Consider the following 26,488-nt stretch of genomic DNA (forward strand, 5'->3'; position numbering starts at 1 on the left):
AACGTAATATCAGTCCTCTCTGGGAGACACGTAATATCAGTCCACTCTGGGAGGCACGTAATATCAGTCCTCTCTGGGAGACAAGTAATATCAGTCCTCTCTGGGAGACACGTAATATCAGTCCTCTCTGGGAGACACGTAATATCAGTCCTCTCTAGGAGACAAGTAATATCAGTCCTCTCTGGGAGACAAGTAATATCAGTCCTCTCTGGGAGGCACGTAATATCAGTCCTCTCTGGGAGACAAGTAATATCAGTCCTCTCTGGGAGACACGTAATATCAGTCCTCTCTGGGAGACAAGTAATATCAGTCCTCTCTGGGAGACAAGTAATATCAGTCCTCTCTGGGAGGCACGTAATATCAGTCCTCTCTAGGAGGCACGTAATATCAGTCCTCTCTGGGAGACATGTAATATCAGTCCTCTCTGGGAGACACGTAATATCAGTCCTCTCTGGGAGGCACGTAATATCAGTCCTCTCTGGGAGACACGTAATATCAGTCCTCTCTGGGAGATACGTAATATCAGTCCTCTCTGGGAGACACGTAATATCAGTCCTCTCTGGGAGACACGTAATATCAGTCCTCTCTGGGAGACACGTAATATCAGTCCTCTCTGGGAGACACGTAATATCAGCCCTCTCTGGGAGAAACGTAATATCAGTCCTCTCTGGGAGACACGTAATATCAGTCCACTCTGGGAGGCACGTAATATCAGTCCTCTCTGGGAGACAAGTAATATCAGTCCTCTCTGGGAGACACGTAATATCAGTCCTCTCTGGGAGACAAGTAATATCAGTCCTCTCTGGGAGGCACGTAATATCAGTCCTCTCTAGGAGACACGTAATATCAGTCCTCTCTGGGAGACACGTAATATCAGTCCACTCTGGGAGACACGTAATATCAGTCCTCTCTGGGAGACAAGTAATATCAGTCCTCTCTGGGAGACACGTAATATAGTCCACTCTGGGAGGCACGTAATATCAGTCCTCTCTGGGAGACACGTAATATCAGTCCACTCTGGGAGACACGTAATATCAGTCCTCTCTGGGAGACACGTAATATCAGTCCTCTCCGAGAGACACGTAATATCAGTCCTCTCTGGGAGACACGTAATATCAGTCCTCTCTGGGAGGCACGTAATATCAGTCCTCTCCGGGAGACACGTAATATCAGTCCACTCTGGGAGACACGTAATATCAGTCCTCTCTGGGAGACACGTAATATCAGTCCACTCTGGGAGACACGTAATATCAGTCCTCTCTGGGAGACACGTAATATCAGTCCTCTCCGAGAGACACGTAATATCAGTCCTCTCTGGGAGACACGTAATATCAGTCCTCTCTGGGAGGCACGTAATATCAGTCCTCTCTGGGAGACACGTAATATCAGTCCTCTCTGGGAGACACGTAATATCAGTCCTCTCTGGGAGACACGTAATATCAGTCCTCTCTGGGAGACACGTAATATCAGTCCACTCTGGGAGGCACGTAATATCAGTCCTCTCTGGGAGACACGTAATATCAGTCCACTCTGGGAGACACGTAATATCAGTCCTCTCTGGGAGACACGTAATATCAGTCCTGTCCGGGAGACATGTAATATCAGTCCTCTAGGAGGCACGTAATATCAGTCCTCTCTGGGAGACACGCAATATCAGTCCACTCTGGGAGACACGTAATATCAGTCCTCTCTGGGAGACACGTAATATCAGTCCTCTCTGGGAGACACGTAATATCAGTCCTGTCCGGGAGACATGTAATATCAGTCCTCTAGGAGGCACGTAATATCAGTCCTCTCTGGGAGACACGCAATATCAGTCCACTCTGGGAGACACGTAATATCAGTCCACTCTGGGAGACACGTAATATCAGTCCACTCTGGGAGACACGTAATATCAGTCCACTCTGGGAGGCACGTAATATCAGTCCTCTCTAGGAGACACGTAATATCAGTCCACTCTGGGAGACACGTAATATCAGTCCACTCTGGGAGACACGTAATATCAGTCCTCTCTGGGAGGCACGTAATATCAGTCCTCTCCGAGAGACACGTAATATCAGTCCTCTCTGGGAGACACGTAATATCAGTCCTCTCTGGGAGACACGTAATATCAGTCCTGTCCGGGAGACATGTAATATCAGTCCTCTCTGGGAGACACGTAATATCAGTCCACTCTGGGAGACACGTAATATCAGTCCTCTCCGGGAGACACGTAATATCAGTCCTCTCTGGGAGACACGTAATATCAGTCCTCGCCGGGAGACATGTAATATCAGTCCTCGCCGGGAGACATGTAATATCAGTCCTCTCTGGGAGACACGTAATATCAGTCCTCTCTGGGAGACACGTAATATCAGTCCTCTCCGAGAGACACGTAATATCAGTCCTCTCTGGGAGACACGTAATATCAGTCCTCTCTGGGAGACACGTAATATCAGTCCTCTCTGGGAGGCACGTAATATCAGTCCTCTCTGGGAGACACGTAATATCAGTCCTCTCCGAGAGACACGTAATATCAGTCCACTCTGGGAGACACGTAATATCAGTCCTCTCTGGGAGACACGTAATATCAGTCCTCTCTGGGAGGCACGTAATATCAGTCCTCTCTGGGAGACACGTAATATCAGTCCTCTCCGAGAGACACGTAATATCAGTCCTCTCTGGGAGACACGAAATATCAGTCCTCTCTGGGAGACACGTAATATCAGTCCCCTCTGGGAGACACGTAATATCAGTCCTCTCTGGGAGACACGTAATATCAGTCCTCTCTGGGAGGCACGTAATATCAGTCCTCTCTGGGAGACACGTAATATCAGTCCTCTCTGGGAGGCACGTAATATCAGTCCTCTCTGGGAGACACGTAATATCAGTCCTCTCTGGGAGACACGTAATATCAGTCCTCTCTGGGAGACACGTAATATCAGTCCTCTCTGGGAGGCACGTAATATCAGTCCTCTCTGGGAGGCACGTAATATCAGTCCTCTCTGGGAGACACGTAATATCAGTCCTCTCTGGGAGGCACGTAATATCAGTCCTCTCTGGGAGACACGTAATATCAGTCCTCTCTGGGAGATACGTAATATCAGTCCTCTCTGGGAGACACGTAATATCAGTCCTCTCTGGGAGACACGTAATATCAGTCCTCTCTGGGAGACACGTAATATCAGTCCTCTCTGGGAGACACGTAATATCAGTCCTCTCTGGGAGACACGTAATATCAGTCCTCTCTGGGAGACACGTAATATCAGTCCTCTCTGGGAGACACGTAATATCAGTCCTCTCTGGGAGACACGTAATATCAGCCCTCTCTGGGAGAAACGTAATATCAGTCCTCTCTGGGAGACACGTAATATCAGTCCACTCTGGGAGGCACGTAATATCAGTCCTCTCTGGGAGACAAGTAATATCAGTCCTCTCTGGGAGACACGTAATATCAGTCCTCTCTGGGAGACACGTAATATCAGTCCTCTCTAGGAGACAAGTAATATCAGTCCTCTCTGGGAGACAAGTAATATCAGTCCTCTCTGGGAGGCACGTAATATCAGTCCTCTCTGGGAGACAAGTAATATCAGTCCTCTCTGGGAGACACGTAATATCAGTCCTCTCTGGGAGACAAGTAATATCAGTCCTCTCTGGGAGACAAGTAATATCAGTCCTCTCTGGGAGGCACGTAATATCAGTCCTCTCTAGGAGACACGTAATATCAGTCCTCTCTGGGAGACACGTAATATCAGTCCTCTCTGGGAGACAAGTAATATCAGTCCTCTCTGGGAGACACGTAATATCAGTCCTCTCTGGGAGACAAGTAATATCAGTCCTCTCTGGGAGACACGTAATATCAGTCCTCTCTGGGAGACAAGTAATATCAGTCCTCTCTGGGAGACACGTAATATCAGTCCTCTCTGGGAGACAAGTAATATCAGTCCTCTCTGGGAGGCACGTAATATCAGTCCTCTCTGGGAGACACGGAATATCAGTCCACTCTGGGAGGCACGTAATATCAGTCCACTCTGGGAGGCATGTAATATCAGTCCTCTCTGGGAGACAAGTAATATCAGTCCTCTCTGGGAGACACGTAATATCAGTCCTCTCTGGGAGACACGTAATATCCGTTCACTCTGGGAGGCATGTAATATCAGTCCTCTCTGGGAGACATGTAATATCAGTCCACTCTGGGAGGCACGTAATATCAGTCCTGTCCGGGAGACACGTAATATCAGTCCTCTCTGGGAGACACGTAATATCAGTCCTCTCTGGGAGGCATGTAATATCAGTCCTCTCTGGGAGACACGTAATATCAGTCCTCTCTGGGAGACACGTAATATCAGTCCTGTCCGGGAGACACGTAATATCAGTCCTCTCTGGGAGACACGTAATATCAGTCCTCTCTGGGAGACAAGTAATATCAGTCCTCTCTGGGAGACACGTAATATCAGTCCTCTCTGGGAGGCACCTAATATCAGTCCACTCTGGGAGGCATTTAATATCAGTCCTCTCTGGGAGACACGTAATATCAGTCCACTCTGGGAGGCACGTAATATCAGTCCACTCTGGGAGACACGTAATATCAGTCCTCTCTGGGAGACACGTAATATCAGTCCTCTCTGGGAGACACGTAATATCAGTCCTGTCCGGGAGACACGTAATATCAGTCCTCTCTGGGAGACACGTAATATCAGTCCTCTCTGGGAGACAAGTAATATCAGTCCTCTCTGGGAGACACGTTATATCAGTCCTCTCTGGGAGGCACCTAATATCAGTCCACTCTGGGAGGCATTTAATATCAGTCCTCTCTGGGAGACACGTAATATCAGTCCACTCTGGGAGGCACGTAATATCAGTCCTCTGGGAGACACGTAATATCAGTCCTCTCTGGGAGACAAGTAATATCAGTCCTCTCTGGGAGACACGTAATATCAGTCCTCTCTGGGAGGCACGTAATATCAGTCCTCTCTGGGAGACACGTAATATCAGTCCTCTCTGGGAGACACGTAATATCAGTCCACTCTGGGAGGCACGTAATATCAGTCCTCTCTAGGAGGCACGTAATATCAGTCCTCTCTAGGAGGCACGTAATATCAGTCCTCTCTGGGAGGCACGTAATATCAGTCCACTCTGGGAGGCACGTAATATCAGTCCACTCTGGGAGGCACGTAATATCAGTCCTCTCTAGGAGGCACGTAATATCAGTCCTCTCTGGGAGGCACCTAATATCAGTCCACTCTGGGAGGCACGTAATATCAGTCCACTCTGGGAGGCACCTAATATCAGTCCACTCTAGGAGGCACGTAATATCAGTCCTCTCTGGGAGGCACCTAATATCAGTCCACTCTAGGAGGCACGTAATATCAGTCCTCTCTGGGAGGCACCTAATATCAGTCCACTCTGGGAGGCACGTAATATCAGTCCTCTCTGGGAGGCACGTAATATCAGTCCTCTCTGGGAGACACGTAATATCAGTCCTCTCTGGGAGACACGTAATATCAGTCCACTCTGGGAGGCACGTAATATCAGTCCTCTCTGGGAGACACATAATATCTGTCCACTCTGGGAGACACGTAATATCAGTCCACTGAGGTTACCTTCCTGACCACCAGCAGGTAGACTGCCAACTTCTGCTCAATGCTACCTTGGACAGTGGTGCAGATCAGAAACTCTGGAGTCAGGGTCAAACCTGAAGCCTCCCGAATCTGTGAGGCTGCACCTTGAAGCAGCATGTCCCTAATCGATCCCATACCTATTATTTATTTATTTGTAACAGGATATCTGCAGATTAACGATTTGCAGCCATTATTATTATTATTATTTTAACTTTTTTATTTTGCATTTCATAGAATAGTACAGCACAGAAGGAAGCCATTCAGCCCATCAAGTTCAGCGTATTTGATAATAGTCTATAGTTTTCAGAATTTAATATTCGAACCTTGCCTTTTTGAATTTGTGCTGTAAATAACAGGAACTTAATTCCATCACCCAGGTTTGACCTGTCATCCCAACAGGCCCTTCACCATGGCATCATGTTCAAGAGACTCCACCGTGAGGCTTTGGTCGTTAACACCTCTAATTTCTCCTCTCCAAATAAACATCCTGGCTGACCAACAGTGGGAAGAAATAATTGGGAATACAGGTAAGTGTGTCACCCGAATACTTCCCGATTTATCTCATTGTCCTTCCTACTTTTTTTTTTGAACCTTGAGTCTGTCCTCCTGGATGGTCTTGGTCCTTCAGTTTAGTTTCTCAAGAAAATAAACACAAATGGTTTCGACGTGACCTCTTGTTCTGGTAATGTGTGTTTTCTCAGAGCTTCAGCTAACCAGCAAATGGGGATTCAATGAAATTGGGATTCGATTGGAATTCTGTTTGGAATTCAGTTGTTCGTTCCAGCTGAAGATTAGCTTTGCTCAAAAACTTGACGATTTGATTTCTTTGCTTGAAATATTCTTGCCTCTTCCGGAAGACACTGAACCAGGGCGTTCCATTTCTGCGCTCGTCGGTTCCCCTCTCCCACCCACCCACCCTCACCGCCCGATTTTTCCCACCCAAGACGGAAGCTGACGAGCACAGAAGCATAAACCATCAGCCACTGACTCCTAAAGCAAAAGCAAACTAATGCGGATGCTGGAAGCCGTGAAATAAAAACGGAAAATGCTGGCAATACACAGCAGGTCAGGCAGCATCTGTGGGAAGAAGAAAGGAAGGTTAACGTTTCAGGTCGATGACCTTTCATCAGAACTGGAAGGTGACTGCCGCAGCCAATGACGCCTGTTGGCTTACGGTCCCTCAGATGCCAGCCACACATCACTAGAATCATAGAATGGTTACAGCACAGAAGGAGGCCATTCGGCCCGTCGAGCCCGTGCCATCAGAGCACTTCAGCTAGTCCCACTCCCCAGCCCTTTCCCCGTGGCCCTGAAATTTTTTTTCCTTCAGGTGCTTATCCAATTCCCTCTTGAAAGCCACGATTGAGTCTACCTCCACCACCCTTTCAGGCAGCGCATTCCAGATCATAACCACTCGCTGCGTAAAAAAGTTTTTCCTACTGTCGCCTTTGGTTCTTTTGCCAATCGCCTTAAATCTGTGTCCTCTGGTTCTCGACCCTTCCGCCAACGGGAACAGTTTCTCTCTTCATTCAAGAGACCATTCTGCATGTGTGAGCCTCAGGGGAGTAGGAAGATTCACCAACTGAGCTGTCAGAGAAGTAACAACGTCCGATTTTATAATGCACAACTAACTGGGGTGGAGGAGTTAATTAGTCTTTGCTGGTGATCATTATGTACCCCTGTTCACAGCGTTGTTTGTTTCGTGCAAGGAAAGGTAAACGTCTCCAGGGCAAACATTTGGCAGGTGGAGTATAATGTGGGAAAGTGCGAGGTTATCCACTTTGGCAGGAAAAATAAAAAAGCAAATTATTATTTAAATGGAGAGAGATTACAAAATGCTACAGTTCAGAGGGACCTGGGGCTCCTTTTGCATGAAACACAAAAAGTTAGCATGCAGGTACAGCAAGTAATCTAAAAGGCAAATGGAATGTTGGCCTTTATTTCAAAGGGGTTGGAGTATAAAAGCAGGGAAGTCCTGCTACAACTGTACAGGGTATTGGTAAGACCACACCTTGAGTACTGCGTACAGTTTTGGTCTCCTTATTTAAGGAAGGATATACTTGCATTGGAGGCAGTTCAGAGACGATTCACTATGTTAATTCCAGAGATGAGGGGGTTGATTTATGAGGAAAGGTTGAGCAGGTTGGGCCTATACTCATTGGAATTTAGAAGAATGAGAGGTGATCTTATTGAAACATATAGATACCCCTCGTGGGGAAATCTAGAATGCGGGGGCACAGTTTTAGGATAAAGGGTCACCCTTTTAGAACTGAGATGAGGAGGAATTTCTTCTCTGAGGGTCGTAAATCTGTGGAATTCTCTGCCCCAGAGAGCTGTGGAGGCTGGGTCATTAAATACATTTAAGGTGGAGATAGACAGATTTTTGCAAGATAAGGGAGTGAAGGGTTATGGGGAGCGGGTGGGGAAGTGGCTTTGAGCCCAAGATCAGCCATGATCTTATTGAATGGTGGAGCAGGCTTGAGGGGCCAAGTGGCCTATTCCTGCTCCTATTTCTTATGTTCTTATGTTCTTATGTTAAGTCTTATACATAGCTGTGCTCTTACCGGTTGGTACCTTAATCACACTGGGCCAGATTCTGCTGAAAGTATAACAGCGTCTGAACGACTCACGCCGTTATCAATGCGTAAATCGGCCAGCAACTTCTGGCGAGGAAGAGATGCCCTGTGAATTGTGAATCGTTGCAAGTTGCTGGATGAATTACGCCGCCCCACTGTTAGCTTCGTGAAAACATCATCTCACACTTACCCTCCCCATGATTTTCATGCTGTTGCTGCATTTGCAAATTAATTGCCCATTAAACGCACCACAAATAGTTAAGTCTAGTACTTAATAATGTAAGTACCCCTTTAACGACGTGATAATAGTTAAAGACTGCCAATGCACCTCTCTGGCCCAGAAAGTTAACAGTTCTAAGTGTGGAGTCTCATTCCTTCAGGTTGTGAATTGTTTTATGAGATTTTAAAAATGCCGAATTTAAAATGTATTTATTCTTTCTTACCCATTATTTTTCTTTTTTCTCTTTCTCTTCAGTCTTTCTTTCCCTCTCTTTAATTCTTGTTCTGTGCCTGATTTGACATTGAATTCACACACTCTAATTCACCCTCCTTCTCCGTCCTTCCTCTGTTTGTTTCTCAATCCTTAAATCTCATTGGTTAAGGAGATGCACTGTCTGACCCCACATTCACCAAGGTCCCAGATGCCCTGTTGCCCTTGCTGCGCCGTTATCATCTCGTTCATCCAGAAACCTTGTGGGTAAAAATTTTTCAAAACCTGAACCTGCGCAAACAAGTCTAACTAACAGGGCATGCCGCGAGATGACCCACTCCAGCAAAGTCTGACCCATCTTGTTCACATTCACGATGCATTATTTTTTGAGTAGGGTTGAAAATCTGGCCCTCTCAAAATTCTTAATGCCATCCTCTGACATAGAAACATAGAAGATAGGAGCAGGAGTCGGCCATTCGGCCCCTCGAGCCTGTTCCACCATTTAATGAGATCATGGCTGATCATTCAAATTCAGTACCCTGTCCCTGCCTTCTCCCCATATCCCTTGATCCCTTTAGCCTTAAGAAATATATCTAAGGAGCACACGTCAACCCAAGCACTCCACCCACCTGCCCCTTCAACCACCGTCTGCCCCACCTGTGACAGAGACTGTAGGTCCCGCATTGGACTTATCAGTCACCTGAGAACTCATTTTTAATGTCATCCTCGGTTCCGAGGGACTGCCTAAGAAGAAGATATCTAACTCCTTCTTGAATATATTTAATGAATTGGCCTCAACTGCCTTCTGTGGTAGAGAATTCCACAGGTTCACCACTCTCTGGGTGAAGAAATTCCTCCTCATCTCAGTCCTATTATCCTTAGACTGTGACCTCTGACTGATCCCCAGTACATACAGGTTCCTGTACGAGAATGGCAGCAAACCAGGAGGGGCCCCCTTATTGAGTCGGTTCACACCTAAACTAATCCACTCTTTTTCAGATCGTGCAATGGCATCGGGCGCTCCGCCTCTGCTCTGCGGAAAAGTGTCCCGCGATATCAAGCAAGAGCTGGATAAGCTCACAAGTAATGTGCGGATAAAGAAGCTGAGATGGTTCTCTGAATGTTTGTCAGTAAGTCCTTTCATTGTCACCGCTCCGTCTCATGAAGGTGCGCATTTCTTTGTTGATGCGGGAATTGGACCCGACCTTTAACTCGTATTCGAGGGAAGTCTCTCCCTGGCTTTGTCTTTCTGCAGCATTTACAGATTTACTGCCAGCTAAGTTTACTGCCAAAGTATTTCACAAAGTTGATGCTGAGCCTACATTTGCATATTGCTGGAACACTAACTTCCTCTTTCCGCTGCTTTAGTAGAGGCACCAACCCATTTATTTTAAAGAGCTTAACAATTCTGCTGAAATAGCGCAGAGAGGAAATTCAAATGGATGTGTTAGAAGTAATCCACTTGCCTGGATGAGTGCAGCTCCAACAACACTCGAGAAGCTCGAAACCATCCAGGACAAAGCAGCCCACTTGATTGGCACCCCATCCACCACCTTAAACATTCACTCCCTCCCCCACTGGCGTACCGTGGCTGCAATGTGTACCATCTACAAGATGCACTGCAGCAAGTCACCAAGGCTTCTCCGGCAGCACCTCCCAAACCCACGACCTCTTCCACCTAGAAGACAAGGGCAGCAGGCGCATGGGAACACCACCACCTCCAAGTTCCCCTCCAAGTCACACACCATCCTGACTTGGAAGTATATCGCCGATCCTTCATCATCGCTGGGTCAAAATCCTGGAACTCCCTCCCTAACAGCACTGTGGGAGTACCTTCACCACACGGACTGCAGCGGTTCAAGAAGGCGGCTTACCACCACCTTCTCGTGGATAATAAGGATGGGCAATAAATGTTGGCCTTCCCAGCGAAGCCCACATCCCAGGAACTAATTTTTTTTTTAATTTCAAAGCCATTAAATATAATTGTTTCCCTCGTCGTACTCATGTACTTCAGTAACATAAGAACATAAGAAATAGGAGCAGGAGTAGGCCATTTGGCCCCTCGAATTCCAAAGATTCACAACCCTCTGAGTGAAGAAATTTCTCCTCATCTCAGTCCTAAATCGCTGACCTCTTATCCTGAGACTATGCCCCCTAGTTTTAGACTCTACAGTCAAGGGAAACAACCTCTCCACATCTACCCTGTCAAGCTCCCTCAGAATCTTATATGTTTCAATGAAATCACCTCTCATGCTTCTGAACTCCAGAGAGTATAGACCTATTCTACTCAATCTCTCCTCATAGCATAACCCTCTCATCCCAGGAATCAAGTCTAGTGAACCTTCGTTGCACCTCCCTCTAAGGCAAGTATATCTTTCCTTAGGTACGGAGGCACATTACTCCAAAACCGGTCACATTACTGCAGGTGTGGTCTCACTAAAGCCCTGTATAATTACAACAAGACTTCATTATTCTTGTTCTCCAACCCTCTTGCAATAAAGACCAACATACCAATTGCCTTCCTAATTGCTTGTTGTACCTGCATGTTAACTTTCTGTGTTTCTGAGTACTGAGGGAATCAAGGAAAGGGATATTTGTCCCAGCACCAAAGATTGTTATTATTTGGCTGGAAAGACATTCTTTGCTAAGGGTGGGACGCCAACCGTGTCTCTGAACAGAAAGCAGTTCCATTACTAGTGCAGCAATAGAGAGTGCTTCTATCTGGCCTTTAATACTTGTGTTATTTAATGTAAATACTTTTATTATGTTTAATATGGATAAATGCTTTTGTTGCTTCCAGACCCAACTACAGGGAGACTATCCTTTATCCGAAAACCTTGGGACCAGCTGTGTTTCGGTTTTCAGAATTTTTCGGATTTCAGAAGGTTTTCATCTCCGTATCTGACAACAAACACTGTTGCTTAGCAACAGCTTGTAAACACTCGGGCCCTGCCTTGGAAGCCTCTCTGAAGCTGTTGCTAAGCTACAGAGACTCTTTCCACAGCCTGACTGTTTAAAAAAATGCCAGGGGAAGAAAAAAAATGCTAGGGGAAGAAAAAAACCTAACAAAACGGCTGCTGATTTCTGCCGTTAGATCGATGTTTCCGGCTCCCCCTGCTCCGTATCTGAATTCCTTGACTTAGCGGGGGTCTGGGGCTCGACTGCTGCCGCCAGTTGTGGGAAAGCCGGATATCGGCTGACTCCTACACTAAGCTGGCCCGCAAATCAGGTCAGGCGGGGTGGGGGGAAGAAAAGACTATTGGACGGGCCGCTGCAGCTATCGGACGGGCCGCTGTATTGTTGGGTTCACTCTCCCGGCACCTCCTTCACACTGCCCGGCTCGGCCTGCAATCTCCTACCCAGGAGGGAACTCTGTGACTCTCTGCCCTGCTCACAAGGAAAGGCAGAGCTCCCGGACCACTCCTGTCATGTTTGGCGCCACTCGGGTCATGTCGTGCGCACGACTTACGCTCCACGAAAAAACTTTCGGTTTTTAGAGGTTTTCGGTTTTCGGAAGTGCGGATAAAGGATAGTCTACCTGTACTTCAATGATCTCCCAGCCGGGCTCCCATCTTTCACGCTCTGTAAACTTCAACTCATCCAAAACTCTCTTGCCCGTATCCTAACTCGCACCAAGTCCCGCTCACCCATCAACCCTAACCTACATTGGCTCCCAGTCCAGTAACATCTCAAATTTAAAACTCTCACCCTTGTGTTCAAATCCCTCCATGGCCTCGCCCTTCCCTATCTTTGTAACCTCCTCCAGCCCTCCGAGAGTCCTGCGTTCCTCCAATTCCGGCCTCTTGTGCATCCCCCGATTTCCTTCGCCCCACCGTTGGCGGCCGTGTATCGTCAGCTGTCTCGGCCCTAAGCTCTGAAAACCCCCTCCCTAAACATCTCCACCTCCCTGCTTCTCTCTCCTCCTTTAAGACGCTCCTTAAATCTACCCTTTTAACCAAGCTGTTGGGCACCTGTCGTCAAGTCTCCTTAAGTGGCTCGGTGTCAAATGTTATTTGATGACGCTCCTGTGAACTGCCTTGTTGTACTATGTTAAAGGCGCTGTGTAAATTTAAAGTTGTCGTCATTGTGTAAATATAAACAGAAAATGCTGGGAATACTCAGCAGGCCAGGCAGCATCTGAGGAAAAAGAAACAGAGCCAACGTTTCAGGTCGATGGCAAAATTCAACATCCGCAATATTTTGCCTTTGTATTGTTGTTGTTGCTGTTGCTGACTCGTACCACACATTAGTACCTGATCACTGTCATAGTCATAGAGTCATAATGGCACAGAAGGAGGCCATTCGGCCCATTGAGTCTGTGCCGGCTCTCTGTAGAGCAATCCAGTCAGTCCCATTCCCCCCGCTCTATCCCCGTAGCCCTGTTAGTTTATTTCCCTCAAGTGCCTATCCAGTCTCCCCTTGAAAACATTGAGTGTCTCCGCTTCCACCACTTCCGTCGGCAGCGAGTTCCGGGTCCTCAACACTCGCTGCATAAAAAAAGTCTTTCCTCACATCCCCCCTGTAACTCTTTCCCAAAACCTTAAATCTGTGTCCCCTAGTCCTTGTACCATCAACTAGTGGGAACAGCCTTTCCCCGTCTAGCCTATCCAAACCCGTCATAATCTTGTACACCTCGATCAAATCACCCCTCAACCTCCTTTGCTCTAAGGAAAACAAATCCAGCTTCTCCAACCTGTTCTTGTAGCTAAGATCCCCCATCCCCGGAACCATTCTGGTAAATCTCCTCTGCACCCTCTCAAGGGCCTTCACATCCTTCCTAAAGTGTGGTGACCAGAACTGGACGCAATACTCCAGTTGTGGCCTAACCAGCACTTTATAAAGGTTCAGCATAACTTCTCTACTTTTGTACACAATACCTCTATTTATGAAACCCAAGATCCCATATGCTTTGCTAACCACTCTCTCAATATGTCCTGCCACCTTCAGGAACCTATGCACATTAACTCCCAGGTCCCTGTGTTTGAATAATCCATCCACTGGTACAATATATTTCAGCATGAATAAATTCTGCTTTCTAACAATGGATTGGCAATGGTTCTGTTTACTCTGAGTTCTGAGTGTGATTCTCACAGCCCATTCATAGAATCATAGAAATTTACAGCACAGAAGGAGGCCATTCGGCCCATCTTGTCTGTGCCGGCTGACAAAGAGCTATCCAGCCTAATCCCACTTTCCAGCACTTGGTCCGTATCCTTGTAGGTTACGACACTTCAAGTACATATCCAAGTACTTTTTAAATGTGTTTAAATCTGCCTCTACCACCCTTTCAGGCAGTGAGTTCCAGACCCCTGCCACCCTCTGGGTGAAAAAAATTCTCCTCAAATCCCCTCTAATCCTTCTAACAATTACTTTAAATCTATGCCCCCTGGTTATTGACCCTTCTGCTGTGGGAAATAAGTCCTTCCTATCCACCCTATCTCGGCCCCTCATAATTTTATACACCTCAATTAGGTCTCCCCTCAGCCTCCTCTGTTCCAAAGAAAACAACTCCAGCCTATCCAATCTTTCCTCATAGCTAAAATTCCCCAGCCCAGGCAACATCCTCGTGAAACTCCTCTGCACCCTCTCCAGTGCAATCACATCCTTCCTGTAATGTGGTGACGAGAACTGCACGAGTATTCTAGCTGCGGCCTAACTAGTGTTTTATACAATTCAAGCACAACCTCCCTGCTCGAGGATATGTGACAGCTAAGTACATTTTCTACGGTAGAAATATATCTGCTACATCAATTTGTTGTTGGTATTGGTATTTAGGAAATTTGCAAACACTTGGACGGTTCTATTTTATTATTTTCTTCTCAAATTATGAGTTGTGTTTAAGACGAGAAGTGTCAAGAGACATAATATTATAGCTGTGCAGCTGTAATTTGTTGGTAATGATGGTACAGGTAGACTACCCTTTATCCGGACTTCCGAAAACCGAAACCCTCTAAAAACCGAAGGTTTTTTCGTTCAGCGTAAGTCGTGCGTACGACTTACGCTGAACGAAAAAACCTTTGGTTTTTAGAGGGTTCCGGTTGCGGAAGTTCGGATAAAGGGCAAGTCGTGCGCACAACCCCCCGCCGACCCCCCCGCCAGCCCCGACAACCGCCGACCCCGCCAGCCCCGACAACCGCCGACCCCGCCAGCCCCGACAACCGCCGACCCCCCCGCGTACCCCGCCAGCCCCGACCCCCGCCGACCCCGACTGACTTACGCTGAGCGTCAGCGTAAGTCGTGCGCACGACCCCCCGCCGACCCCCCCCGCGGACCCCCGCCGACCCACCTTCCGAAATCCGAAATTCTCCTTTATCCGAAACTCGGCTGGTCCCGAGGTTTTCGGATAAAGGATAGTCTACCTGTAGTGGTCTGTTCAGTGGTCTCTCTGACATTTGAATATTTGACCTTCATTGCTTGCCATTAACCTCTGTTTTCATTTAGAGCTTCCATACTTGGATCTGTATGTAACAGGCAACAGTTCCAGACATGGAAATATTGCTCCCCCCCCCGCCCCCCCCCCCCCGCAAATAAGAGCATAAGAAATAGGAGCAGAAGTAGGCCATTCGGCCCCTCGAGCCTGTTCCACCATTTAATAAGATCATGGCTGATCTGATCTTGGCCTCAACTCTGCTTTCCTGCCCACTCCCCATACCCCCTGATTCCCCTGTTTTTCAGAAATTTGTCAATCTCTGCCTTGAATATATTCAATGACTCTGCCTCCACAGCTCTCTGGGGTAAAGAATTCCAAAGATTCATGGCCCTCTGAGAGAAGAAATTCCTCCTCATCTCTGTTTTAAATGGGCGACCCCTTATTCTGAAACTATGCCCCCTCGTCCTAGATTCCCCCATGAGGGGAAACATCCTCCCTGCATCTACCCTGTCGAGCCCCCTCAAAATCTTATATGTTTCAATAAGATCACCTCTCATTCTTCTAAACTCCAATGAGTATAGGCCCAACCTGCTCTTTAAATAAGGAGTCCAAAACTGTACGCGGTACTCCAGGCGTGGTTGCTTGAATGTGTTCTTTTTAGCCCCCAGGAGGCAGTAAGAATCTCTGGGACTTGGTGGCTGTGTTAAAAGACCAGGATGACAGCCTGCTTCCACAGAACTACTGCAAAGGAGTAATGCATATGAAACACCTGGTCAGATTCAAAACTGTAAGTAATGTTTGCAGAGGGTTTATCACACAATTTCAAATTAATCCAGCATCTCAAATTATAGATAGGCTCACAAAGGAAAATATTTGACGAATGTCAAACAAATTAAATAATGAAAGGATTCTGCGATTCAACTCTCTGCAAGGTCAAACGTGACACATGCGGATTGATGTTACACTGTGCGATTAAAAGTAATGAACAGGTTAAAATGTTGAATTCCTTTGGATGCTATTTTTCATGCAAGCATATCGGTTCCTGATATCACAAAGCATTTTCAAGACAATACAATAATTCGCAAGAGAACCAGGATATTATTCCCCATTTTAGTCTTCCTGACATCACTGCCGGTCATCTCAGCTCGAAAACTGACACCTTAGCAACTTTTTTGTGCTTTCTGAAAAATTAGCCAGACCAGTTGTTGTTTTATTTACAGTTTTAAGCAACATTATAGGCCCAGAAATTCAGGTCGGGGGCTTCCCGCGGGTGCAAGCCTCCGACCTGCACTTACCTTGCGCGCCGGCCGTTGTGCTGTGGGCCCGCGTGGGATTGCGATCCTGGGCCTGCTCCAACTGCCGGCGCGCAGTGCTTGCGTATCCCAGGGACGCAGTTAGTTCGAAGCATCCCCTGGGATCACGTGGGCCACGGAGAGCCAATGGTAGCAGGGAATGCTTCATTCATAAGTTTGACAGGAAAAGCTGTCAAACCTATAAATACTATAAGCCCCAAAACATCACTAAAACTTCAAATAATTTTTTTTTTTAAATCACGTTTTTAAAATAACTATAAATTACATGAAATAACTATTTTAAACAATAATTTAAATTTTTGAAAAAATTAATTACATTTTCTATCGGGACTAAAAATAAACTTACCTTTCTTTAAAGTATTTAAAAATAATAAACCTGTGGAAAAAATGTTTTAATTTTAATTAATTCACCACTTACCTTGTTAAAAGCAGGCCTTGCGCCTGCTTTTTAAAAGTCTAACTGCTGGAGACTTGCCCTCCCAGAGAAACCTGCAAAAAAACCGTAAGTTCGATGCGCACGCGCTGCATCTCCAGCGCACGCGTTCCACCTGTGAACCCCTTCCTTTCAGGGAACGGAAGTTCCGGTTTCCCGCACATGCGCAGTGCATGCACGAAACCGGCATGCCCATTGGGCCTACGGGTGAGTACCCCGTGCGTACTCACCCGTGGAGACCCGAATTTCTGGGCCAATATTCAGTTCTGAAGTGTATATTTTTAAAATTCATTCTTGGGATGTGGGCGTCGCTGGCAAGGACAGCATTTAATGACCATCCCTAGATGCCCTGAGAAGGTGGTGGTGGGCCACCTTCTTGAACCGCTGCAGTCCCTGTGGTATTGTAGTGGTTTGATACAACTGAGTGGCTTGCTGGGCCACTTCAGAGGACAGTTAAGAATCAGCCACGTTGGTCACAATTAGGCCAGATTGGGTAAGGACGATAGGTTTCCTTCCCTAAAGGACATCAGTGAACCAGTTGGGTTTTTATAAAAACCCAACAGCTTCATGGTCATTTTTACTGATACTATTCTTTTTATTTCATTATTTTTGAAACTGAATTAAAATTCTCAATTTGCTACATTGGAATTTGAACCCATGTTACTGGTTTAGTTATCCAGGCTGCTGGATTACTAGTCCAGTAACAAAACCAGTACACTACCATACGCTTAAATCTGAACTACGGTCTTAATGAAGCAGCCCATGCCCGCATGCAACAAGACCTGGACGACGTTCAGGCTTGAGCTGATAAGTGGCAGATAACATTCGCGCCACAGAAGTGCCAGGCATTGACTATCTCCAAAAAGCGAGCGTCTGACCACCGCCCCGTGATATTCAACAGCATTACCATTACCGAATCCCCCACCATCAATATCCTGGGGGGTCACCATTGACCAGAAACTTAACTGGACCAGCCACATAAATACTGTGGCATCAAGAGCAGGTCAGAGGCTGGGTATTCTGCAGCGAGTGTTTCACCTCCTGACTCCCCAAAGCCTTTCCACCATCTACAAGGCACAAGTCAGGAGTGTGATGGAATGCTCTCCACTTGCCTGGATGAGTGAAGCTCCAACAACACTCAAGAAGCTCGACACCATCCAGGAAAAAGTAGCCCGCTTGATTGTCACCTCATCCACCACCTTAAACATTCACTCCCTCCACCACCAGTGTACTGTGGCTGCAATGTGTACCACCTACAAGATGCACTGCAGCAACTCGCCAAGGCTTCTTTGGCAGCATCTCCCAAACCCGCGACCCCACCACCTAGAAGGACAAGGGCAGCAGACCCATGGGAACACCACCACCTCCAAGTTCCCCTCCAAGTCACATACCATCCTGACAGAAATATATCACCGTGCCTTCATCGTCGCTGAGTCAAAACCCTGGAACTCCCTCCCTAACAGCACTGTGGGAGTACCTTCACCACATGGACTGCAGCGGTTCAAGAAGGCGGTTCACCACCACCTTCTCAAGGGCAACTAGGGATGGGCAATAAACGCTGGCCTTGCCAGCGACACCCACATCCCGTGAATGAAAAAAAAATGTAGTAAAGATCCCTAATGCAGTGCACAACAGTGGTAGAACGTGGGTGTTAACCCGCAGTTTTCTAGGAGGCAAGTTCCCAATCACAAGCAGATAGGATACGAAGTGGAGTTCAGCCACTTCCCTGGCCAGGGTGCACTTGCTGGCGAAAGAGAAAACAGCGCTTAAAAAATGCGGGAAACAAAAGGAAAAATATGTACTTACAGCATATGCATTTCTGCAGTGATGACGGGATTTAAGCATAATGGTCGATTAAATGGAAGCATTAAGGAAGAGGTAACACAGGTGTTTTATATAACATGTTTTTCAAATAGTAATGTGTATTTTTTGATCTGTGTTAACCTCTGAGAAACCTTCTAAATCTGAAAGACAGACCTAAAAATTACATAAGAACATAAGAAATAGGAGCAGGAGTAGGCCGGCCATTCTGTCCCTCGAGTCTGCTCCGCCATTCAATAAGATCATGGCTGATCACCGACCTCAACTCCACTTTCCCACCTTACCCCCATATCCCTTGATTCCCCTAGAGTCCAAATATCTATCGATCTCAGTCTTGAATATACTCAACGACTGCACATCCACAGCCCTCTGGGGCAGAGAATTCCAAAGATTCACCACCTTCCGAGTGAAGAAATTCCTCCTCATCTCAGTCCTGAATGGCTGACCCCTTATCCTGAGACTGTGACCCATAGTTCTAGACTCTCCAGCCAGGGGAAACAGCCTGCACATGTTATTAGTGTACAAAGGCTTGATGTGTTCGAGTGACATTACTTTGTCCACTATTTTAACGGATGGACTGACTCATTTATTTTAACTGGGCTAACACCTCCATTAAAATGGAAGATGGCAGAATCACCACTGAAGTGTTATCACAAGCACTAATTTCTACCTATAGTGTGCTTGGTAGCCGCACTTAATTTTCAAATCAAGGGACTCGTGCGTACCCCGCTGTTGGAGTCGTGGGTCTACCTGCCACTCGAACTTGTTTCCCTTGCTTTTCTTAATTGGAATGCATCAATTCTCAATTCAGCCGCCAAAAGCAGGCCCAGCCAGAGCCCTGTGGAGTAACCCCATCCTGGAACTAACACCTTCCGCAGCCCTGCCACAGTGTATGCCTGAGGGTGCTCAAGGGGATCTACAGCCAGATCACAACTGGTGTCTTACCCAAAGGGGGTTTGTGGAGATGTGACACGTGTGGGGAGAAATGGTGAGCTACGTGTAGAAAACAAGCACATTATTTAGAATCGATTAAGAGATGCATAAACATATACAGTAGTAGCCATTGACGTAATAAAGACTCACTACGCACTTGGTTGTACATAAAGCAAGGCTTTAATCGACTTGTAACAAAACATGGAGGTCTAGTTAGTAGTCACTAGCTTCCTGTTTCCAGACTGTCTCTGGCCAAGTTGGGCCCACGCCTGAATATTTATACTCCTCGGGTGGCGCCCTCAGCTGGCCGTTCAGTAGCACTTCCTTGTAGAAGTTGCGATTTATGACAGCCATTAAAATATTTAAGATGTATTTTGCACATAAAACCATCACATTCAAATCCACTCTTAGCCGTCACTTGTGGATTAATATTGACTGTCGCGTGCGAATGGTTTAAAGCTGAATTTGTTTTTGGTCAGTCTAAAGCTCAAGAGTTGACAACGGTGAAGATGTCCAAGTTTGGAGGTGGAATTGGTGCGCCCAGCAAGGAGGAGAGACTGAAGGAGGCAGCTGAGATTCACCTGAGACTAGGTCAGATCCAGAGATACTGTGAACTAATGGTGGAGCTTGGGGAGGTAAAGTACTTAAAAATGACAATCGGCCGGGAATGGGGTGGCACAGTTGGTTAAGAACACACACCTCAAATTTCCACGGGGCTTCACTCAATCTCCCACCATAATTTCAGTGGCAGCTTGGTGGGAACTCATGGCATGAATGGTCATCTTATGCCATTTCTCCAGGGTTTCCGCTGTAGCTACGGCAGATCCAAGAAATCTCTCCGTAAATTCTACCCCACAGTCTTCTCATCTGTGGGACTTGGGTTTAAATTCAACCAGTAGAGATAGGGTAAACGTGTTCTTTCTCTGGTAGCTGGGTTTAAGTATAATTAATGTGGCCAGTGTCAATGCTGGTCCCTGTGGATCCACAACCTGTCATTTGGCACAAATTGACACTAATTGAACAACCTCAAAGCAATTAAAACAGTAACTAAATGCCAGTGCCACGTTTAGTGCAGTAGGAGCAGGCTAATGGGATTGAAGCAGTCTTCTGTCTGTGTGTCGAGAGTTTTCCCCGCATCTAACACATGCTACAACTACCCTGACTGTGGTTCATGTTGGTGGTACTTGTGAAGATGAAATCGTCTCCATTTCTGACCTTGATGAGTTCTAATTCACTCAACAAATGTCTCAATAAACAGCCCCCTGGATGGCTCATTTTGGCAAAACCAGCTGAGCCATAGAGCAGCGGGTCCCAGGTTCAAGCGACAGCTGATTGCATTAGAGATGCTTAAATTGCCCTGAGCTTGGGGAAGAGAGAATCAGCCAGGATTCCCATTCCTGATTGCTAACCAGTCTTTCCTACTGGAAAGTGTGACTGTGTAGATAATACATCGGATATACAGCACAGAAACAGGCCATTCGGCCCAACCAGTCCATGCCGGTGTTTATGCTCCACTCGAGCCTCCTCCCGACTTTCCTCATCTAACTCTATCAGCACAACCCTCTATTCCCTCCTCCCTCATATGCTTATCCAGCCTCCCCTTAAATGCATCGATACTATTCGCTTCAATCACTCCCTGTGGTAGCGAGTTCCACATTCTCACCACTCTCTGGGTAAAGAAGTTTTTTTCTGAATCCCCTATTGGATTTCTTGGTGACTATCTTATATTGATGGCCTCTAGTTATGCTCTTCCCCACAAGTGGAAACATTCTCTTTCTATTCACTCTATCAAAACCTTTCATAATTTTAAAGACCTCTATTAGGTCACCCCTCAGCCTTCTCTTTTCAACAGAAAAGAGGCCCAGCCTGTTCACAGTTTCCTGATAAGTATAACCTCGCCTTTCTGGTATCATCCTCGTAAATCTTTTTTGCACCCTGTCCAGTGCCTCTATATCCTTTTTATAATATGGCGACCAGAATTGTACACAGTATTGGGTGAGGACATTCGCTGTCTAGGCTCACATAAAGAATAGTCACTTGGGTGAGTTAATGAAGAGTGCCTGGCACCTCACAGGAGCAGGCCTAAAAATGGATAAATCCCCAGGCCCGGACGAAATGTATCCCAGGCTGCTGTGTGAGGCAAAGGAAGAGATTGCGGGGGCTCTAACACATATATTCAGGACCTCTCTGGCCACAGGGGATGTGCCAGAGGACTGGAGAACCGCTAATGTAGTACCATTATTTAAGAAGGGAAGTAGGGAAAAACCGGGGAACTACAGGCCAGTGAGCCTAACATCAGTGGTAGGAAAATTATTGGAAAAAATTCTGAGGGACAAAATTTGTCTCCACTTGGAGAGGCAAGGATTAATCAGGGATAGTCAACATGGCTTTGTCAAGGGAAGATCATGTCTGACTAATTTGATTGAATTTTTTGAGGGGGTGACTAGGTGTGTGGATGAGGGTAACGCAGTGGATGTGGTATACATGGATTTCAGTAAGGCCTTCGATAAGGTCCCGCACAGGAGACTGGTCAAGAAGGTAAGAGCCCATGGAATCCAGGGTGCCTTGGCACATTGGATACAAAACTGGCTTAGTGGCAGAAGGCAGAGGGTGATGGTCGAAGGTTGTTTTTGTGACTGGAAGCCTGTGGCCAGTGGGGTACCACAGGGATCGGTGCTGGGTCCCTTGCTGTTTGTGGTCTACATTAATGACTTGGATATGAATGTAAAAGGTATGATCAGTAAGTTCGCGGATGATACAAAAATTGGTAGGGTGGTAAATAGCGAGGAGGGTAGCCTCAGTCTGCAGGACGATATAGATGGGTTGGTCAGATGGGCGGAACAGTGGCAAATGGAATTTAACCCGGAAAAGTGCGAGGTGATGCACTTTGGGGGGACTAACAAGGCAAGGGAATACACAATGAATGGTAAGACCCTAGGCAAGACGGAGGGTCAGAGGGATCTGGGTGTGCAAGTACACAGATCCCTGAAGGCGGCAGAACAGGTGGATAAGGTGGTAAAAAAGGCATATGGGATACTTGCCTTCATTAGCCGAGGCATAGAATATAAGAGCAAGGAGGTTATGATGGAGCTGTATAAAACACTGGTTAGGCCACAGCTGGAATACTGTGTGCAGTTCTGGTCGCCACACTACAGGAAGGATGTGAACGCTTTGGAGAGGGTGCAGAGGAGATTCACCAGGATGTTACCAGGGCTGGAGCGCTTCAGCTATGAAGAGAGACTGGGCAGATTGGGTTTGTTTTCCTTGGAGCAGAGGAGGCTGAGGGGGGACATGATTGAGGTGTACAAAATTATGAGGGGCATAGATAGGATGGATACTGAGGAGCTTTTTCCCTCCGTAGAAGGGTCAATAACTAGGGGGCATAGATTCAAGGTAAAGGGCGGAAGGTTTAGAGGGGATTTGAGAAAGAACTTTTTCACCCAGAGGGTGGTTGGAGTCTGGAACTCACTGCCTGAAAGGGTTGTGGAGGCAGAAACCCTCACAACATTTAAGAAGCATTTGGATGAGCACTTGAAATGCCATAGCATACAAGGCTACGGACCAAATGCTGGAATATGGGATTAGATGGCCGGCGCGGACACGATGGGCCGAAAGACCTCTATCTGTGCTGTATAACTCTATGACTCTATGACTCTATGAATACCTTCAGAAGGGGAGAAAATCTACATATGTAAAAACATTAGATTCTGTCCGTCACACTTCAGACTTCACTCTTTTGTAACAGATGCAAAACAATCTTTAAGAAAAGTATTTTTTTTTAAAAAGAGAAAGATTTCCGGACATTTCCTGCTGCTGCCGATCCACAGCCTTCCCTGGGGATTGCACCTTGACGTAGGAGGTAGGCTTGCGTTGTCCCATGGCCCCGAGAGCTGTGCTGGCAGGAGTATAACTCCTGTTAGGACTGCCCATGCCAGACAGGTCAAAAAGTAGGAGCCAGACTAAAGGCAGCGCACCGGTCCTCCTGCGAGGGGATTGTGAGTCGGGCTAATGGCATGTCCATGTTAAAATACCTTCTGTTACGAAACTAACACAGAGCCATGACGAGCCTGTTACAGACTTGCAAACATAGACATCAACTGTGCAAAACCACGATCTGTCAGATGTATAGTGGAATAAAGCCTCATGTGCCACGAGCCACGGGAGATTCTAATTAACTAGACAAGAGAAACAGTTCAGGCAAAACTGGTCTCAGGCAATGATTAAGAGCAACTGGCCTTTAATTGATCTTAGGATGTGTAATTATACTTTGTGGCCTTAAATGGACATGTCAGATTATACACCACTCCCTCTACCTGGGAAATAAGGGCTAATTTTATGAGTCTTCACTGGCTATTTGAGCCTTGCTACTTGTGAGCATGGTTTGAGGATAGGGCTATAACATATCAGCCCCAATTCTGTGACCTGCACTTGCATGTAGCGAGGTTGCATTCCTACAAGGAGCCTTGCAAAATTACCTTATAATGTGTGGCTTTTGTGACTGCTTTTGTTGTGAGATTATTTGCAACTCGTTCCCTGTTGCGGTTTTCCAAATAAGATAGAAACGTAGTAAATTATAGCACAAAACGAGGTCATTCAGCCCGCCATGTCTGTGCCAACTCTTTGCTCTCTCCCCGTAGGCCCTGTGTCATCATGTGCTTCAGATGTTTGTCTACTCTTCCCTTAAAAGATACAAGGTCCCTGAGCCAATCTATTCCCTGTGGTAAAACAGTAGTTTGAGCAGAGACCGTAACGTATATCGATTTTCAAGAAAAATGGTTAAAAAATGATTTCTGTGGTAATAGTTTGGAAACGTGCAAAATTGAGTATTGCCCCCTGCCCCGAGAGCGACAGGGAGAGGAGGCGTGAAGCGGGCGTTAGCCGGCTCCAGGGACACTACTTAAAGGGATCATGAATAATGAGTCACAGCTCTCAGGTTAGTGCTGCTTCACTGCTTCCTTGTCAGTTTGACATCGTGCAACAGTTTAAATCAGTCATTTAAAGGTTGCTTAGTCTCCGGAGTGTTATGGCTACTAAAAATTAGTTACATTTATTCTCAGAAAATATGAAAGTGCTGCACATCATTACATTAATGGGGTCTGTACTGGCAGTCGACCTTGCCCTCCAGGATCTACTGCGGAGGGAGTGCAGGCAGCGAGAAAGAGTGGAACATGTGGCCAGAGGGAGGAGGAGGGCCATCAGGGCTCTCAACAGGAGGCCTTACCCTCCGAGGGTCTTCCGACACCGATTCTCCTACCTCCAATTAAGCGAGGAGCAGTGTCTCCTGCAACCAGACCTCCAGCCTCAGATCAGGATGACCACGGCTCTCTCAGTGGCAGTCAAGGTCACCGTCGCCCTCCGTTTCTTCGCCAGCGGTTCCTTCCTGTCTGCAACAGGAGACATAGCAAACATCTTGCAGTTTGCCATCCATCGCTGCATCCGGGAACTCACAGAGGCTCTCTACAGCAGGAGAAGGAACTACATTTCCTTCCCCATCACCAGCAAGAAGCAGGATGAACGTGCATGTGGCTTTGCCAGGATAGTGGGATTCCCCATGATGCAGGGCGCCATTGACTGCACCCACGTGGCTTTGCGGGCACTGCATAACAATCCTGAGATCTTCCATAACTGCAAAGGCTACCATTCACTTAATGTGCAGTTGGTGTGTGATCACAGACAGTGAATCCTCAATGTGAATGACAGCTATCCTGGCAGCAGCCACGATGCCTTCATCCTGCGCCAGACCAGTGTTCCACCACTCTTCCAGCCACCACATCAAGTTCGCAGCTGGCTGGTCGGAGACAAGGGCTATCTGCTCTTCACCTGGCTCATGACTCCCCTCCACAACCCCAACACTCCTGCCCAGCTCTCATATAATGAGAGCCATGCTGCCATCAGGAACATCATCGAGCAGACCATCGGGGTGCTCAAGTAATGGCTCCGCTGCCTTGACCACTCGGGAGGAGCCCTCCAGTACTCGGCTGAGCGGGTGTCCCATTTTGTCGTGGTCTGCTGAACACTACACAATTTGGCCATCATGAGGGCCCAGCCCTTGCCACCAGGGATTGCGGGACCACCTCAGGAGGAGGAAGAGGGAGAGGAAGAGGAGGACAACGAGGAAGATGAGGTGGAGGAACAGGAACGAGGGAGGAGGCAGCCACTCAGTCGGCCTTCCGATTGCGGTTCCAGTAAATTCAACCCGAGATCCCCTTTGCTCACCACATCCCCATCATTCCATCCCTGTCGCAGGCCATATCACAGCGCACAGCTGAAATGAGAGACAGTACAAAATTATCTGAAGTGAATTAATAAATTTATCAGTAATCAGTGAACACATATTTACAACATCAACATTTACTATTCACCCTTGTGCAGTCCTTTCGTGCCTCGCGTTACTGTGCCTTTGCCTACTCTAGTGCTGCTATGAAGTGTTGGCCCAGTGGCTGCAGCAGGCCTGCTGGAAGGCTGCTGAGTGTCCGTGCGGGAGACTTCAGACGGCCTTGCATGACGCCCTCGACCAGCTCTGGGCCTGGAAGGCCCAGCTGTAGACTGCACCACCCCAGCATGGGCGGCAGCAGTCTGGGCTGGCTGGATGACAGGCAGCAACAAGGGCAATGGCGGAGTGGCAGAGGTGGGAGCAGGAATGCTGCCATCCTGAGAGAGGACGGCAGCTTCCTGCTCCACTGACCCACTGCCACTCCCCCTGGGCAGCACCTCAGCAACCCTAGCAATCTGTTGCAGCTTAGATTGCTGGCCTGCTGCGACACCGTGAAAGCCCCGGTCGACGGTGGTAAACCCAGCCATGGTGGCAGCAGTCAGAGCTTGCGTGGCATCAAGCTGAGACTGCATGAGAGCAGTCTGAGATTGAATGGTACCAACAATAGACTGCATTACAGCACTAAAACGTTGCGTTACTTCCGCCTGTGCAGCAATGGTAGCTGCCAGGTCAGGTCTGGGCACGTTCTCTCTGGGGGTCTACTAACTTTCCAGACTGGAAATGATGGGTTCCATGGTG

The 26,488-nt window shown here is 47.2% G+C and overlaps 1 protein-coding gene across 3 annotated transcripts in view; it reads left to right on the plus strand.

The window, feature by feature from the left end:
* wdr17 (WD repeat domain 17) overlaps positions 1-26,488 on the plus strand; it is a 242,168-nt gene that overhangs the window by 124,489 nt on the left and 91,191 nt on the right. For all 3 annotated transcript variants that reach the window (XM_085977976.1, XM_085977929.1, XM_085977981.1), the window contains 4 exons: positions 5,978-6,127; positions 9,606-9,736; positions 15,638-15,763; positions 19,956-20,111. In XM_085977976.1, coding sequence (XP_085834102.1) covers positions 5,978-6,127; positions 9,606-9,736; positions 15,638-15,763; positions 19,956-20,111 — 563 coding nt within the window. The remainder of the gene's footprint in view (positions 1-5,977; positions 6,128-9,605; positions 9,737-15,637; positions 15,764-19,955; positions 20,112-26,488) is intronic.

This window comes from Somniosus microcephalus, chromosome 1 (genome assembly GCF_052327205.1).
Source record: "Somniosus microcephalus isolate GS21.2 chromosome 1, FLI_Smic_1.0, whole genome shotgun sequence".
Lineage (NCBI taxonomy): Eukaryota > Metazoa > Chordata > Chondrichthyes > Squaliformes > Somniosidae > Somniosus > Somniosus microcephalus.